General features: G+C 40.0%; 1 protein-coding gene across 6 annotated transcripts in view; it reads right to left on the bottom strand.

The window, feature by feature from the left end:
• The window catches only part of NALCN (sodium leak channel, non-selective), a 256,166-nt gene that overhangs the window by 190,772 nt on the left and 47,678 nt on the right, over positions 1–17,716 (bottom strand). For 5 of the 6 annotated variants that reach the window (XM_072849927.1, XM_072849929.1, XM_072849930.1 and 2 more), the window contains one exon: positions 705–859. The exons of the other annotated variant lie outside the window; for it this stretch is intronic. In XM_072849927.1, the coding sequence (XP_072706028.1) occupies positions 705–859 (155 nt within the window). The remainder of the gene's footprint in view (positions 1–704; positions 860–17,716) is intronic. 6 annotated transcript variants of the gene reach the window in all.

The following is a 17,716-nucleotide window of genomic DNA, read 5'->3' as shown; positions in this document are numbered from 1 at the left end:
CTGTATTTTCCATTTGGATATGGATCTTGCCACAGCTGCCCATGCTCTTGCCACCTTTCCTGAATTATTGTTCTATGCTTGTTTCCCCATGGAGATAGCAGACACATTGCAGCTAGCAGAGAATGTATTCTCCTGGTGACTCTGCAGTGTTTTTCACAGAACACTAATTGCACCCATATTGCAAAATCTGCCTTATTCCCAATCATTTTTCTGGGATGATGTTCTGACTTACACAGTTTGGACTGAGATTGCCACAGATACACATGACCTCATTTTCTCTCCCCCTTCTCTTTAGTACCAAGATGATTATCAAAGTAATTCCGGGTGGGTTTTTTTTTTCATGGGAATTACTACTAAAATTAGACAAACAGGATGAATTATATACTCTAAAATGAATCCTAAATAAAACACAGAAATTAGTCATTGCATTTGCATACTGGTGATAATCAACGATTGACTCTTCTTAAATAAAGACATTGTTTTAAAGTTATTTAAATCCTGGGATCCCAGGCAATGTAAAAATAGATTATAACTTCATCATTCCAAAGCAAATAGCACAGCTTCTCTTTCTGGCATGTGCTCTACTTGAGCAGAATACTGATTGCACTTGATATCTTTTCAGCACAGACATGAGCTATCTGTTCTATTCATTTCACAAACATTTTTAAATGGATACTGAAATGGATGTTACCAGTAGGACAGACCTATCTCATTAAAGCCACTGTAGCCCAGCTCTTGCCTGCTTAGTCCCAGCTCTTCAAGGTCCATGCATTTAAATCCAGGTGGGCACTGATAACCTTCTTCTAGCTCTCTGGAACAGTGGGTATCTGGGATAGCTAAATTATTCCAGGTTACATTTCTGTGAAAAATACAAAATTAAGGTGTTATATAAACTCAACCCATAGCAAAACTAAATACTTGAAAGCGAGAGGACTAAAGTGAAAAGTACATCAGCTATTATTTTTGCTATGCAATGTTCTTTGGTATATGTTACTTTCATTAATTAAGCACTTACTGTAAAGGACAAGCTAACTGTCTCCTAAGACTTCAGTCTTAGGTAATGATAGTACAAATACTAACAGCAGGAGTTTCATACTAATGCCTAGAGACCCCATCAAAAATGGAGACTCTCCAAGACACAGAGGAGTTAACATACAGCTGCACCAACTGCTCTTTAATGCAGTTTGGACACTTACTGCTTCGGGCTCCTCTGCAAATCCTGAGAGTGTGTTCAACTGCAGTCAATACTGTGACTTTGACTGCCACAGACATTACCTGAGCTAGCTTTGACATTCTTTAAAAGGATCTTTGTGGATGACTTGTCAGCCACCTGAGTACGTATTCAGCTTCTTGTACCTTGGTCAGGCCAGGTTTCCACCACAGAGGGACAGCCACAGTCACAGGCAAGAAGTCAAATCATTACATGTTTAGTGCAATTAGTATCTAGGTATTGCTGTGACTGAAACAGATCTGATTCACTTTTAGGTCAGTCCAGTAATGATTTGGTAGAACAGGTGAAAAAATTTGAACTGGTTTGAACTGGCTCAAACTGATTTATGTCAGTAAATGTAACACTGAAAAACAGAAAGATCGTGAGACAAGGGGCAGCACTGCAACACAGTGTGTTGGTCATTTTTTACTGTTGCCAGAGGCTGAGCATCACTTGTCTTCCAAGCATCACTTGTCTTCCCAGCTGCTCTGGCACCTGGGGCCAAGCTGCTAAAGAGGCTCTGTCACACTGCACCGCAATGGGAATTCAGGTGGGTCCAGTGCTAAGGGACATCAAAGCTAAAAGGAGAGGGAGGACAAGTTTGTAGCTCCCTGTCCTGTTAAATCTGTGCCTGTGGCATGTACACATAAAGATGGGTATCCAAGTACTCCCAAATTTTGGTAAGGAGAAGCTCAGGCAGTTGATTCCCACTAAGCATTTACAGCACCCAGTCAGTTAATAATCACAATATATAGTCCTTTGCCAAAACCAAACACTGGTCGCCCTATTTCCCAAGAAGTAGTTTAGTTATGAGGTAACCTTAGCAAACCGCCCCCCTCTATCGTGAGCAGGTCCCTGTTGGGCTCTACAAAGCAACACAGCACAGTATTACAGCGCAAAAGTAAGGATTCATGTTACTTGTGCTATGAGTCAGCTGGGTAAACCAAAGAGAAGAAAGGTTGCGATATGACATAGCTCCAACTGTGCTTAACAGGCTCACAGCTAAGCAACATCCGTTTTTCTCCTTGCCTGTATTCTCTCATCCAGCAAATGAAAATCCTGATTTTTGGTTCAGTCCTACGGCAATTTCAAATCAGACTTGAAAAGCTAATCACAGTGAGTTCTGGTCTGAGAAAAAAACAATCGATAGCATTTTTCCATTCATGTTCAGGCTGATTCTGACTTCTGGTCACAAGACAGACTTTTGATATAGAAACACTCAAAATGAATTGCTGAAAGTTACAAAGAAAATCCTGTAGTATTCACCCCGTTATCCTGAGGCTTCAGACAGTGCGTTAAAATTCATCGTTTTAATTAATCTTGCTTGTCCACAGAAAAGGTGAAACTTTTCAGTCTGCTCTTTAGTATAATTAGGATCTTATTGTTCTTCTGAAAGTCCTCTTCTTTTAATCTAACTCACAGATGCATTTTGACAACTAAATTGGGTGAACAGAAGCTTTAATTACTTTATTTTTCTTGCTTTTATGCACTGCATGCAATAGCAATAGATTAGTCTAAATCTGTCAGTGTGAAACTAAAGCTTCCTACACAATTTTTCCTAGGCAATTATAAATGCAGAGAAATAACTGTAGTTGCACCCATCCTGTAGTCATTTCTTCATGATACCAGAGACCCATACATATCTGCATGGATGCACACACACACGTACAGTTCCAGCTGAACTTTTAAAGAAGACCCTGAAATTTAGCTATGTGCGTAACTAGACAGACAGATACACAAGCATAGGTGTACTCATTTCACTTTTTGTAAATATGCTCAGCACATGTCACTCAAGGATTTAAAAATTCATCTGGGCACCTTAATTCCTTTATACTAGAATATGTTAATTCATACCCAGTTGTATGCTTTAAGTACGTTAGGTTTATGATACTGCCATCTAAAAGCCATGATAATATATAGGATTATCATAAGATAACATTTTATGAATATTTTTAGAAGTGAAAATTAATTCATTGGCTCAAGCAGATCCAGAACCCCGGCTACTGGTAGCTAATTAATTTTACTTTATGGTTTGCATTAGAAAATCCCTTAGATCCAAGAGGCTAGCTAGTGAGGGCATATTATTAAAAGTATTGCTGGCTCAATCACTACAATGCAAAGCATTCATTTTAAGTGCTTCGTTTAAACCCAGGTCATTTTTATATCACATCAAACCTTCTGAAGAAGAAAAGCTGTCTTCATGCATTGAGTATGATTTAGGCTAAAAAGGAAGAATCTCTGCTTATAGTACCTGTACCTCTACAGATATAGGCTTTTTTTAGACCAATGTCACCAGGTAATTTGTGTCCTGCCTCAAGGCAGTAAATAAGCATAGACTAGTCTACATGGACTAGACAATATTAGACATCTAGTCTAGAAGCGGCTAGAACATCACCAGACATTTTCAATATAAGATGATTTAAATTGTTTTATTCCTTCATAGGCCATACTCAACTAAGTACTATGATGCTGATTCAGCACATAACTAGTTTTAAGCATCTCAAAAGTTCCATTAGGCAATGTGCTTAAATATCTTGCTGAATAGGGTGCCTTGATAAAATTACAACTTCTTGTAACATGACCAAAGAAATAATTCATCCCAATAGACCAACTGAATATTTCTATGCAGAGTATTCAATGTGTATGGAGTACAGCATCAACCCAACAGGTGAGCTGAGAAATTAGTTCTGCACAGGAAGGCAAAGGATGAAGAAGGAGATAATTGACTCCACATTGCTTGATAACAATCTTTCAATAGCAGGATTGTTGCAAAAGACATAGGAGTACTACTCTGACGTGTTTTTAACTGCCTGAAGAACATTCTGACTACATACATACATATGTACACCACAAGAAGAACGTGAATTGATGTGTCGTGGCAGTACATGTGCCTGTTTTCCATGGCATCTGTAACAAAACTGGTCTTTCAATCACTATGTGCTCATGTGTCGTGGTTTAACACCAGCCAGGAACTAAGCACCACACAGCCGCTCGCTCACTCCCCCCACCAGGCAGGATGGGGGGAAGAGAATTGGAAGGGTAAAAGTGAGAAAACTCATGGGCTGAGATAAGAACAGTTTAATAATAATAATAATAATAATAATAAAATAATAAAATAATAATAATAATAATAATAATGAATTGTAATGAAAAGGAAAATAACAAAGAGAGAGAAATAAAACCCAAGAAAGACAAGTGATGCAAATGAAAACAATTGCTCACCACCAACCGACCGATGCCCAGCCAGTCCCCAAGCAGCGGCTAACCTTCCCCCTAGTTTACTGCTGAGCATGACGCCATATGGTATGGAATATCCCTTTGGTCAGTTGGGGTCAGCTGTCCCAGCTGTGTCTCCTCTCAGCTTCTTGTGCACCCCCAGCCTGCTCACTGGTGGGGTGGGGTGAGGAGAGGATAAGGCCTTGACTCCATGTAAGCACTGCTCAGCAATAACTAAAACATCTCGGTATTATCAACACTGTTTCCAGCACAAATCCAAAAGGTAGCCCCATACTAGCTACTATGAAGAAAATTAACTCTACCCCAGCCAGAACCAGCACATTCTCCACCCCTTATTCCATACCATTTGCATCATGCTCAGGTACCACACTATCCAATACACCCTCATTAACCACCTCCCCCGCTTCCCATCCTTTGATACAATACACAGATATAATTTCCTTAGTCTATGGACCAGCCCTGTGAAATGTCTGTAAAATGTCCATAGATGTCCACAAAATGTCCAAAAATGTCCAATGAGTTAATTTAGTCCATGACTTTGGGCTCCATCTGTTATGGTGGTCACTCAGGAGAGAAGAGGTGGTGTGTTGCGTGGAGTTATTGGGCACCAAAGCCAGCTCAGGTTGGGTCACTGCTGCACTTGCACTGCTTCTTGTAAGGCTTGTCCTCCATTGGTTCAGGTGGTTCCTGCTATAGTAATTCCTATAACATGTAACTCAAATCATGGATTACAACAATTTAAAGGTATATCCATTACAATCTCCACCCTTGGTCCCTTTGGGCCAGGTTATAGGGTTGAACATTGCAATGAACTCCTCCCCTGGCTCCTAGCCTGGCTAGCAACAAGGTGTTCCTGTCATAGTAATTCCCATAACATGCAACTCAAACCATGGATTATTTTCACCCAGGATTAAATCACCGCGAGGTACACATTGGACTCCCCCATCCTTCTGCTTTACCCACCAAGCGCACCCAGGTCCTTGAGCAAAAACAACCTCACAAATAGGTTTACCCTTTCCTGAGGAAGGAATAACCCAGACTGTTTTTCCCAACAAGTTTCTTATTTGTACTATGGGGATCTTATCTCCTTCCACAGTGCGCAGGGGTTTTGATGGGGCAGGGCCAGGTAGACTGGCAGATCCTCTAGTGTTAACTAGACAAGTGGCTTCTGCTAAATGTGTATCCCAATGCTTGAATGTCCCACCACCCATTGCTCTCAGTGTAGTCTTTAACAGTCCATTGTATTGTTCAGTCTTCCGGGAGGCTGGTGCATGATAGGGGATGTGATATACCCACTCAATGCCATGCTCCTTGCCCCAGGTGTCTATGAGGTGTTTCGGAAATGAGTCCTGTTGTTTGATTCAATTACTTCAGGGGTGCCTTGTCACCATAAAACCTGCTTTTCAAGGACCAAGATAGTATTCTGGGCAGTGGCGTGGGTCACAGGGTATGTTTCCAACCATCCAGTAGTTCTTTCCACCATTGTAAGCACATGGTGCTTGCCATGGCAGGTTCGTGGTAGTGTTAGTCAATCTGCCAGGCTTCCCCAGATTGATATTTCAGCCATTGTCTCTATACCAAAAAGGCTTTAGCCGCTTAGCTTGTTTGCTTATGGCACACATTTGACATTCATGGATAACCTGTGCAATGGCATCAATAGTCAAGTTCACCCCTCGATCACGAGCCCATTTGTATGCTGCATCCGTTCTTAAATGTCCTGATGTGTCATGGGCCCACCGAGCTATAAATAGCTCACCCTTATGTTCCCAGTCCAGATCCACCTGAGCCACTTCAATTCTAGCAGCCTGCTCCACCTGCTCATTGTTTCGATGTTCTTCAGTGGCCTGACTCTTGGGTATGTGAGCATCTACGTGACGTACTTTTACAACCAGGTTCTCTAGCCAGGCAGCAATATCTTGCCATAATTCAGCAGCCCAGAGGGGTTTACCTCTGCGCCGCCAGTTGGTCTACTTCCATTGCTGTAACCACCCCCACAGGGCATTTGCCACCATCCATGAGTCAGTATAGAGATAGGACACTGGCCACTTTTCTTGTTCAGCAACATCTAAAGCCAGCTGGATGGCTTTCACCTCCACAAACTGGCTCAATTCACTTTCTCCTTCAGCAGTTTCTGCAACTTGTCGTGTAGAACTGCACACAGCAGCTTTCCACCTTTGATGTTTTCCGACAATATGACAGGATGCATCTCTAAACAGGGCATATTGCTTTTCATTTTCTGGTAATTTATTATACAGTGGGGCCTCTTCAGCACAAGTCACCTCCTCTGGTGACACTCTGAAGTTTCAGCCTTCTGGCCAGTCCATGATCGCTTCCAGGATTCCCAGGTGGTCGGGGCTTCCCATTCGAGCCCATTGCATTATCAGCGCGACCCACTTACTCCACGTAGCATCAGTTGCACGATATGTAGAGGGGACCCTCCCTTTGAACATCCAGCCAAGCACAGCCGAGCAACAAGCTGCCAAAGGAGCTGTGCTTCAGTACTAGCTACTTCTGAAGCAGCTTGAATTCATTCACATGCTGCTAACATTTCTTTTTCAGTTGGAGTGTAATGGGCTTCAGATCCCCTGTATCCCTGGCTCCAAAACCCTAGGGGTCAAGCTCAAGTCTCTCCTGGTGCTTTCTGCCAGAGGGTCCAGGTAGGGCCATTATCCCTGGCTGAGGTGTGGAGCACATTTTTCACATCTCGTCCTGTCCAGACCGGCCCAAGGGCTACTGCATGAACTACTTCCCATTTAATTTGTTCAAAGACTTGCTGCTGCTCAGGGCCCCATTCAAAGTCATTCTTCTTCCAGGTCACTTCATAGAGAAGGCTTACAATCAGACTGTAATCTGGAATATGCATTCTCCAAAAACCCACAACACCTAAGAAAGCTTATGTTTGTTTTTTGTTAGTTGGTGGAGACATAGCTGTGATTTTGTTGATCTCATCTATTGGGATATGACAACGCCCATCTTGTCATTTTATTCCTAAAAACTGGATTTCCTGTGCAGGTTGCTTGACCTTACTTTGTTTTATAGCAAAACCAGCTTTCAAAAGAATCTGGATTATTCTTCTCGCCTTCCCAAACACTTCCTCCGCTGTGCGGTCCCACACAATGATGTCATCAATGTATTGCAAGTGTTCGGGAGCCTCACCCTGTTCCAGTGCAGCCTGTATCAGTCCATGGCAAATGGTAGGGCTGCGTTTCCACCCCTGGAGCAGTCGATTCCAGGTGTACTGGATACTCCTCCAAGTGAAAGCAAACTGCACTCTGCTGCCTGCACTCTGCTGCCAGAGGAATCAAGAAAAACACGTTGCCGATATCAATTGTTGCATACTATTTGGCAGCCTTTGACTCCAGTTCATGTTGGAGTTCTAGCATGTCTAGTACAGCAGCACTCAGCAGCAGTGTGAATTTGTTCAGGCCTCGATAGTCCACTGTTAGCCTCCGCTCTCCATTAGATTTTTGCACTGGCCATATGGGACTATTAAAGTGTGAATGAGTCTTACTGATTGCTCCTTGACTCTCCAGTTGCCAGATCAACTTATGGATGGGAACCACGGAGTCTCAATTGGTGCAATATTGTTGCTCAGTACACTGTCATGGTAGCAACTGGCACCTGCTGTTCTTTAACCTGCAGCAACTCCACCACTGACGGATCATCTGAGAGACCAGGCAAGCTAGGCAGCCGTTTAATCTTCTCCATAGGCAGATATACCAAAAGCCCACCGGTACCCTTTTGGGTCTTTGAAGTACACTATCCCGAGGTAGTCTATGGCAAGGATGCACAGAGCATCTGGGCCAGTCACAATGAGATGCTTTTGCCACTCATTCCCAGTTAGGCTTACCTCAGCCTCCAGCACAGACAGCTGTTGGGATCCTCCCATCACTCCAGAAATACAGATGGGTTCTGTCCCTTTGTAATCTGATGGTATTAGAGCACACTGTGCACCAGTGTCCACTAGAGCTTTATACTTCCATGGGTCTGATGTGCCAGGCCATCGAACCCACACAGTCCAGTAAACCTGGTTGTCCCTTTCCTCCACCTGGCCAAAGGCAGGGCCCCTCTAGTCCTGGTCAGAGTCTTCATTACTTGATTTTTGTAACTGCAAAACAGAAGTCCCTTCATCAGGGTGAAAAGGACGATCAGCCCTTCTACTCTGCCCAACAGACACTGGAGCAGTCATTTTCCTGGATGGATGCTTTTTGGTTGTTGTTTTTCCTTGCAGTTCCTGTACCCGAGCTTCTAGTTTCCAGGTAGGTTCACCATCCCACTTCCTCACATCCTTCCCCTGGTCACGCAGGAAGAACCACAGGGTTGCACATGGTATGGACCACCTGTACCCTTTCCCTTGAACAGAAAAAGGCTGACTCTTAATACCTGAGGCCTTGGCTGGAGTGCGTGAGGAAGACCTATCCTTCTTGGCTTGCCTGGGCATTTTTTGGGTCAGTCTGTCCACAGCCGAGACACAGGCCCACATGGAGGAAGCGAGATTATCTTCGCATTCTCAGAGTTGTCTGGCCAGTTCATCTGTAGTTGGTGCCTCCGCGTCTGTCCAGTTCATCGCCTCACCAGTGTGTGGGTGTATGAAGTTGGTGCATTTCATACAGACTTTCGCCTGCATGCACTGGGTTTCATCTGGGTCTTTGGATGCCTGGTTGTCACCCAGGTTGTTATAGATTACCTCCAACACGACTAATTCCCTCAGATACTGGATACCTCCCTCAGTGTTGGTCCATTTGCTTCAGGAATTTGTGAGTTCTTCCTTGAAGGGATACCTGTCCTTCACACTTGACAGTTGCTACCAAAGACTGAGGGCTCCTGCCTTTTTTCCAATCTCTTTGTCAATGGCCTTATCCTTAGCAAGGGATCCTAGCTGCCAGGCTTCCTTACCCTCTAATTCCTGACTACTGGCCCAATATCCCAGCATCAGAGTAACCAGCTGAGGATTAGCTCACCTGGTTGACGGCTAAAATCTTTTTGCATATCTTGCAGCTCACTTATGGATAGGGATTGGGTGGTTTCCGTCTAATTTATGATTTCAGTCCCTTCCCCCTCCTGTTCTTAAGACTGCTCTGCTGCAGAACAGGCTGCCTCTTCTGATTCTTTCTCTTCTCTTAGGAGAAGCTTCTTCATCCTTTACTCAATGAGATGACTTCTGCTTCCATTGTTTCTTTTTATAGGGGTGACTGATACAGTGTCTGGTTTAGCCATAGTGTCTGTTGGTTTGTTTTCTCTCTCTTCTCCCTGAGGGTGCTGCATAATATCAAGCAGTGTTTGGCAGATGCTGGCCAGGGCCCAGCACAGTGCAGTAAGTTGTGCCTCTTTGGAATAGCCATGGCATTTTTTTTCAGACATTCTATCACTTCATCAGGATCCTGTAGTTGTTCAGGAGTGAAGTTCCAGACCATCTGAGGTGAGAAGTTCTCTAGATACCTGCACATATTTTCCCACATACCGTGCCACCCATGACCATACTCTCGTGGAGCCTGGGCCATATTCCTAAATTGCTTGTTAACCGTAGACAAAACCGAAGCAATATTCCTAAGAAATACCAATAGAAGTATTTTAACTACCCAAGGATGTTCAATATACCGTTAACTTATTGTAACAAGGGAGAAAACATCACAGAAGAAGGTAGCAAAGGTGCCATTCTGTATTTCCTCCACTAAAAACCTCTCACAGAAAGAAATATAATTGTTAATTGCCTCCATGAGATGGTACCCAAAGTACAGTAATGGCTTCAGAACAAAACTCAGATAACAAATTAAGCTCAAGGCCACTGTTTTAATAACAAATCTCTCAGGCGAAACACCACTAACCACTGCAGAGCACAGCAAACTGCAAAAGCTAACACCAATCTTTAACATGTACAGCAAAATAAAAGAGCATGGCACAGATCAGATAAACTAGTATCAAGAACAGATGAATCAATATTGTGACCTGTAACTTAACAGATATAAATCCCTTCTAATAAACTCTGGTTAATCTGTTATTATCTCAAACCCTTCAAGCCCCATGTCAGGCACCAAAAAGGACTGTTGTGGTTTAACCCCAGCTGGCAACTAAGTACCACACAGCCGGTTGCTTGCTCTTCCCCAAGCAGGAAGGGGGGAAGAGAATTGGAAGGGTAAAAGTGAGAAAACTCGTGGGTTGAGATAAGAACAGTTTAATAATTGAAGTAAAATAAAATAAAATAATAATAATAATTAAAAAATAGTAATGAAAAGGAAAATAACAAAGAGAGATAAATAAAACCCAAGAAAGACAAGTGATGCAAATGAAAACAATTGCTCACCACCAACTGACCGATGCCCAGCCAGCCCAACCAAGCAGTAGACCCCAGCCAACCTCCCCCCTAGTTTATTGCTGAGCATGACACCATATGGTATGGAATATCCCTTTGGTCAGTTGGGGTCAGCTGTCCCAGCCGTGTCCCCTCCCAACTTCTTATGCACCCCCAGCCTACTCACCCGCGGGGCAGTGTGAGGAGCAGAAAACGCCTTGACTGTGTAAGCACTGCTCAGCAGTAACGAAAACATCCCTGTGTTACTAACACTGTTTCCAGCATGAATCCAAAACATAGCCCCGTACTAGCTGCTATGAAAATTAACTCTACCGCAGCCAAAACCAGCACGTCATGTGAGCACAATCTCTCTTTGAGCACCATCTCTTTATTAAGGCCATTCTTCAAAGAAAGGTTTTGACAACTTAAGAGACAAATTACCCGAGGTAGCTCCTAACGTCCTATTTTCTGTTAGCCTGACTTTCTCTGCTGAAAACAGAAATGGAGAAAAAATGGGATTTTTTAAATGCTGGTATTCTATTACTTTTCTAAGATATCACCAGAAAGCCATTCAAAATTACCAATCTACTCATGTAGTTTGCAGATCCAGAAAATTACAGAAAAAATTAAGAAGGATATTTATTGATAAGGTATTAAAAAAACATTGCAAATGGTCAACTAGGTAAAGAAGTCAGTAACTAAAAATGATTTAGCTGGGGCTGAAGGATTTTCTGTATTAGTTGAAAGGAGCCCTATGTCTGTCTGCACCAAAACCAGGCACTGCACAGCTGCTGACTAAAGAACTACTGTGTTGGTAAAAATACCACAGCAGACATAAAAAATGGCTGGTGGATCATGAAGCAAGTAAGTAGCAACTGTAAAGCTTCCAAATAGGGAGCAATACATTAACTGGGACCTCCGAGGAACCGGCACTGGGTTCTGTGCTATCCATTTTCATTACTGACCTGCGGGACTGTGTGAACCCCGCTTCATCAAAATCACACAAAGCATATGCTGAAGGATGACAAAAACCTTTGAGAATAGAGAGATTATGTAGTTCTGAAGAGCTTAAAGGTTACTCCCAATAACTGCGATTTCATGTCAGTAATGAATTCAGAAAGTGATAGAACCTAAATGCAAAATGGACACTGCTGTATAGAAAGTACTAATATAGAAATAGGTTTGAAACAGATGATTGATGAGACAGATTTCTCTTTAAGATATCAAGAATTTATAGTTTCCTCTTCTGCTATATGAATTTAGATGTCTAACTCTGAGCACACAATTTTGAAAAAAAAAAATTCTGTTCCTATACATTTTTCTAAAAGACACTTCTGTTTTGCCATATTGCCAGAACACAAGGCAAAAGCACCAAGCTAGTGAGAATATAGTAATAAACCTAAAATAAATATGGAAGAGAGCACAGAGCTCCATGCTGCAGAGAAGTTCCTGAAGCTCAAATTAAATTGATTCTGGGCCAGGATCACTCAATAAACATTTTCTGATGAAGTAATACTGTGGTTCTACATTGACTTTAGACAAGTTATCTCATGAGTATTATTAATACTGCTCTCTTACTTTATATAGGTGAATGATATGTAATTAACTTGTCTTTATTCTGAAAACCAAGGTGATCTACTTCTGTGAAACACCTTCACTGCACCATTCTAGACAATTATTATATCCCATGAACACTTTTTAAAGCTTTAAATTCTATATTATATCAGTATTTTATGAAATGAGATGTAATTTACAAGCTGGATTCATAGTGGGAAAATAAGGTCAGCTGTGTCATGAGCATCCTGACTTTAACAATGTTTTTGGAGCTTTCTTTGAAGCACCAAAATATAATGCAAGATATATATAGACTGGCAGATTAATGATAATGGAACCTGTCGGGTCACAGATCTGATACAGCGAATACTAATTTCTAGGGTAGCAGATACTAACTTCTTTCTTGCTAATTTCTTACTAATACATTTAATTGTACAAAAGAACAGATTTTCACATCAAATGCAGAATAAGCTCTATTTAGTCACAAACACTTTGCATTCTAGATTTAAAGCTCCCTCCTGCAATTGCATTCATGCAAATACCCAAGACTTGTAACTCAATTTGATTTTCCTCACAGATTGCTAGTACCGTTTGGGATGCCTGATGGTAAACCTCTTAACCTTTAGATGCTGATCTAGGAGGTCACAGGTCTCTGTAGGTCCTGTGCCACACCTGAGAGCCTTGTGTCGTACTTGAGTGTCTTGGACATTAGTTATTTCAAGTAGCACTAAATGCCTACATATGGATAACTGCATCAGGCCCTTCAAGTTAAAAAAATGACGGTTCCTATGGTAAATAAACCAAGACATCAGCCTTAGTTTGCTTTCCCCCTATACCACCATCCAGTTTTAGAGCACAGAACCTTGTTTTCCGATCGGGAGACTTTCCTTAAAGAAGATAATTTACAGAAATGAAAAAAAAAAAAAAAAGATACTCCTGGCATATCCATAATTAATGGCTGTAATTTTATACGAATCAAAATCAGGACATCTCAGATTAAGGTTCCTGTGACAACACTATACCAGTAACATTGTGCAGAAGGGAAGTTTTAAGTAACTTTTCTATTTAGAATATGTCCTCTTAAAAGCTCAGATAGCTCATGCCAACTACTATACAGCTGCCAATATCACTAGGTAGTTAAAAATATTTCTTTCATATTCCAAGTTACGCTTGTTTTCAGAGACTCCGGGAATTTAAGATAGGAAGCCTAGATGGAAAAGTGCTTGCTTTTTATCTGACTCCTTGTAAAAAATAAAAGGGAGAAAGGTTAAAGTTTATTTGTTGCTTGGTGACCATGAAAGCAATCCAAGCACCTAGGCAAATTTCCTTTCATTTGTCTTTTTAAATGTGTCTTTTATTCCCAAGTCTGTATCTTAATTCTTACTGTGCTAACCCAACCAAGTCCATTTTCTCCAGTGGGAAGCTCTGAACATACAACTGCTATTAACAGATGGTTCCTAGACTACTTCCTTACACTACTGCTCTTTTTACAGAAAGACCTAACAATAACAACAGCGTCTCCTGCACAATTGTTAGAATAATAATAATGTGTTGTAATAATTATAAGAACTTTGTTTCTATCATGAAGTTTTCTATTGGTCATTTTCATAATTATTATCACATTATGACCTCAGCTTAACAAGGAAGATATTAATGTATAAATCAGTGATATTGATATTTCTAAAATTTGCAGTAGTCATCTATCATTATTATTGGCCATATTTTTTTCAAAGTGTACTCACTGTCAGCTAACTCTCCTGTCATTGAAGTCAGACACATATATAACCATTAACTTCAGTGAAAGAGAGTCATACTGTAATTGAGTTCTATTGATAGATCTTCTAGTTTGTGCAGAAAGAGATTGCAACTTAGGACAATGCTGCTGCCTGAGCCATTACAGGTTCTAGATAATCCAATAATAGTATCATCCAAAATCACTGGTGATAGTTAAAAGAAATTTCAGAGACTACCTCTCTGGTTTAAGGATTACAGATACGCCTAGGCACAATTCTTCCTCTGATATTTTATAATCTTAGCGTTCCCAAGGGTCATTTTTAAACGTTATGTTTTACTTTTAGACAAGCTTAGGTCTAAAGTCATCATGTACCATACTTACAGAACCAGTTTTGTGTTTTAAATCTGAGAACAAAACCTGTTTTATCTTTTAAACTGTGTGAAAACTTAATCCATATTTAATGTTTCTCATAATTATAATATATATAATATATAATATATAATATATAATGTATATAACATATAACATATATTTTATATATATAATATATATAATTCTGTAATTATAACTATAAAGCTTTCAAACCTTTCTGGTAACAGATTGTCTCTGATATCTATTTATTATTTTTATCACATTAAAAGATAAGATAGGGAATGCTTAAAGGACTCATGACTTTAGGAACACTACAAAACACAAAGCTTAAGCTTTGGCAACTTTCCATATTTTACATTTTAACTTGGCAAACTCAGATTTCACTACTCAAGACTTAGTAACTGAGGAGAATATCAGACGGCATCTGCTAGGGATAATTATATTCAAATCAACAGGCCCAAATAACTGAGGGCATCTCTCATCCCTTCTATTAATTTTTAATAAATCTTGAAATAGCAGGGAAATTCCAGAAGAATGCTAATGTGCCATTAATTTTTAAAGAACAAGCAGCACGACTGGTTAGCCTGACATCAAGCAAGAAAAAAGGAGTGAGCTGATACAAAGTCTAATTGATAAAAGAGTAAAGAACATGAATGTAATTAATGGCAGGCAGTATGGATTTAGAGAAAATAATTCTCATCATACTACCATGAATTTGATAAGATTACAGATTTGTCCAATAAAATTGCTTAGCTTAGACTTTGTAAAGCAATTCATTCAATAACACGACTGATTAAAAAGTTGGCACTATATAATATCAATAAAGCACATGCTAAATGGGCTGAAAACTGATTAACTGACATGTCAGAAAAATAGTTGCCAGTGAAATGATCATCATGATCTACCATAATCAATGAGGGAGAAAGAGGTATAAAATCAAGCATACGGATAGAAACATAAATAACAATGAGGACAGGGCAGTCTGACAAGTTATCAGGATCATTTGGTTACCTGGATCCAATAAAACAAAACGTGCTTTAATACAGCCAAATGCAAAGTTAGAGAGGTAGGACCACTGAAAGCAAACCTTATGGCCTATGGAATAAAAGGGATAAAAGAGCATGGAAATCCTATATTATAGAATACAGATGCTACGTGAGAGTTTGAGATGAGGGGATATGATAGGGCATCCTCTCATATTTGTCCCAACAACATCATGGCAAGAAAGAGACAGTGCTTTCCCAGACTGTACAAGAAGAACAATAATGAATTAATGTCCCTCTCTGTATGGCACTCATACAAATTATGATGAATATTATGTACAGGTTTTTTGTTCATATTTTTTAAAATATTTGAAAAAATTGAGTAAATCATACAAAAACATGAAAATGAGAACACTGGAGAACTGCTTTGCCGTAAGAGACTTAAACAGCTAAATAGTGTTAGTTCATTAAAAAGCATATTGAAAGGTGCCTCAATTGTTGTGTGTAAGTGGATACACACAGAGAAAATACTGGGAATTAAGGTTCTGTGTAATCTAGCATAAAAAAGTATAACAAGAATAGAAAGCTAACAGCTGAAGCCAGACAAATTAAGATTATGAGTTAGGAACATATTTTTTAACAATGAAACAGGTTTTGGTATAAACAAAAAGTTTCCTTGCTTATGAATTGTTCTTCTGCCAACTAATTGAGAATAGACACGTATGCAGGAGACACACTGCAGTCAGATGCAAGCTATCAGGTTTCATAGAGGGGAAATGAAATGAAGTCTGACTAGATGATCCAATTGTTTCTTTTGACTTTAAATTCAATATATAGATACTGTAATGTTTTACTACTGCTAATATATTGTCTTTCAGTATATTTGCCCCAAGGTACATAGATTTTTATATCTTATCATTCAGTTCAGATCTTTTATTCATTATTTATATGCTCAGTTTCAGGTTTCAGTATTGGGGTTTTTTAGCAGTTTTCACAGTCCTCTAGTGTCTAAGCTTGAGCCTTTGTGGACAGAACTTGGGGATTCTTACTTTTTTGGTCAAATTTTAAAGAAGAAAATTGTTTACATGTTTATTCAACAAATTAAGAAAAGTACTGGTCTTACTCCCTTTCTCCTCCCACCCATATTCAGTAATAAGGCATGATTAAATCAGACTGCCTATTAAATGAGACAGTAATACTAGGGAAAGTTTGATTTGATTTTGCTTGTAGCTTTTTTTCATTTCATACATGACCTAAGTTAGGGTCTACAAAATGTGCCTTTGATGTTCCATCTATTCCTATTCACTGCACGGGAATTTTGAAGAGATTCAAATTAAATCACTGACCTTATCTCACACTTCAGGATGTGAAAATTCAAAGACCCAGCATCTCTTAGCTGAATCACTAGAAGAAGCTGCACAATAAAAGGCTGCAGCTCTGCTGTCCTGACTTATCCCACCTCATTTTAGGCAATGAACACAAAGAGAGAGAAACACATCTCCAGAGGTTTGGAGGTCGATGGGTTCAGCCACACTCCAGAAGCACCCTTCTCTCTCTGCTAGCCAGAGACAGAATTCAAGGCATTTAGGTTCCTAACACAGGTGCTAACATCAAAAACAGATGACTCTCTACTCATGGCAGATCGTTTATGTTACACAAAGCCAATGCTGTCATTGCCCAAATGAAAACAGGATGGTTGCGGCTACTTAAGAGTTTTGACAATCTATTGGTTTGATCACTAGTTACTGGCATTAGAGGAAATTAAATTCAAATCACTCCATCATTATCCTTCAGAGTAACAAAGCGACCAAAGTTAACCACAGAAAAATGACTAAAAAAAGAAATCTTTCCTATGGGCAGTGCTGGAATGTACATGCAGGCACTAGAAAGCAAAGCTGAAAGAAGAAAATTTTCAGAAGTTCCAGTATGGATTTGTTCTTGAAGTAGTATACATGAACAGTATTATTTTGAGATTTTATCAAATGCCACATGGCTTAACAACTCTATGAACAGACCATTTTCGTGACCACTACAATCAGTATGAGGGAGCTGAATTCAAATAGCAATTCCAAGATATGTATGCTAATGCAAGACTTGTTTCACAGGCAACAAAACAACATGAATTAATGGCATTCACACAATGAAGGAGGCTGTCGCTATAAGTGACAATACACAGAAAATAAACAGGAAGAGTTAAAAACAAATCTAGGTAGCTTGCACGAATCTTCATTTCACCAAGGTGTATCAAATTAGACTTATTTACAAGTTGAAGTGATCTCATACCTATAGTACTTATTACAATCCAATAAAATATTTCCTTAGAGAATTTAAAAGAA

This window comes from Ciconia boyciana, chromosome 1, assembly GCF_034638445.1.
Source record: "Ciconia boyciana chromosome 1, ASM3463844v1, whole genome shotgun sequence".
Lineage (NCBI taxonomy): Eukaryota > Metazoa > Chordata > Aves > Ciconiiformes > Ciconiidae > Ciconia > Ciconia boyciana.
Note: the sequence above shows the minus strand (reverse complement) of the source record. Positions and strands in the feature narration are given on the sequence as shown.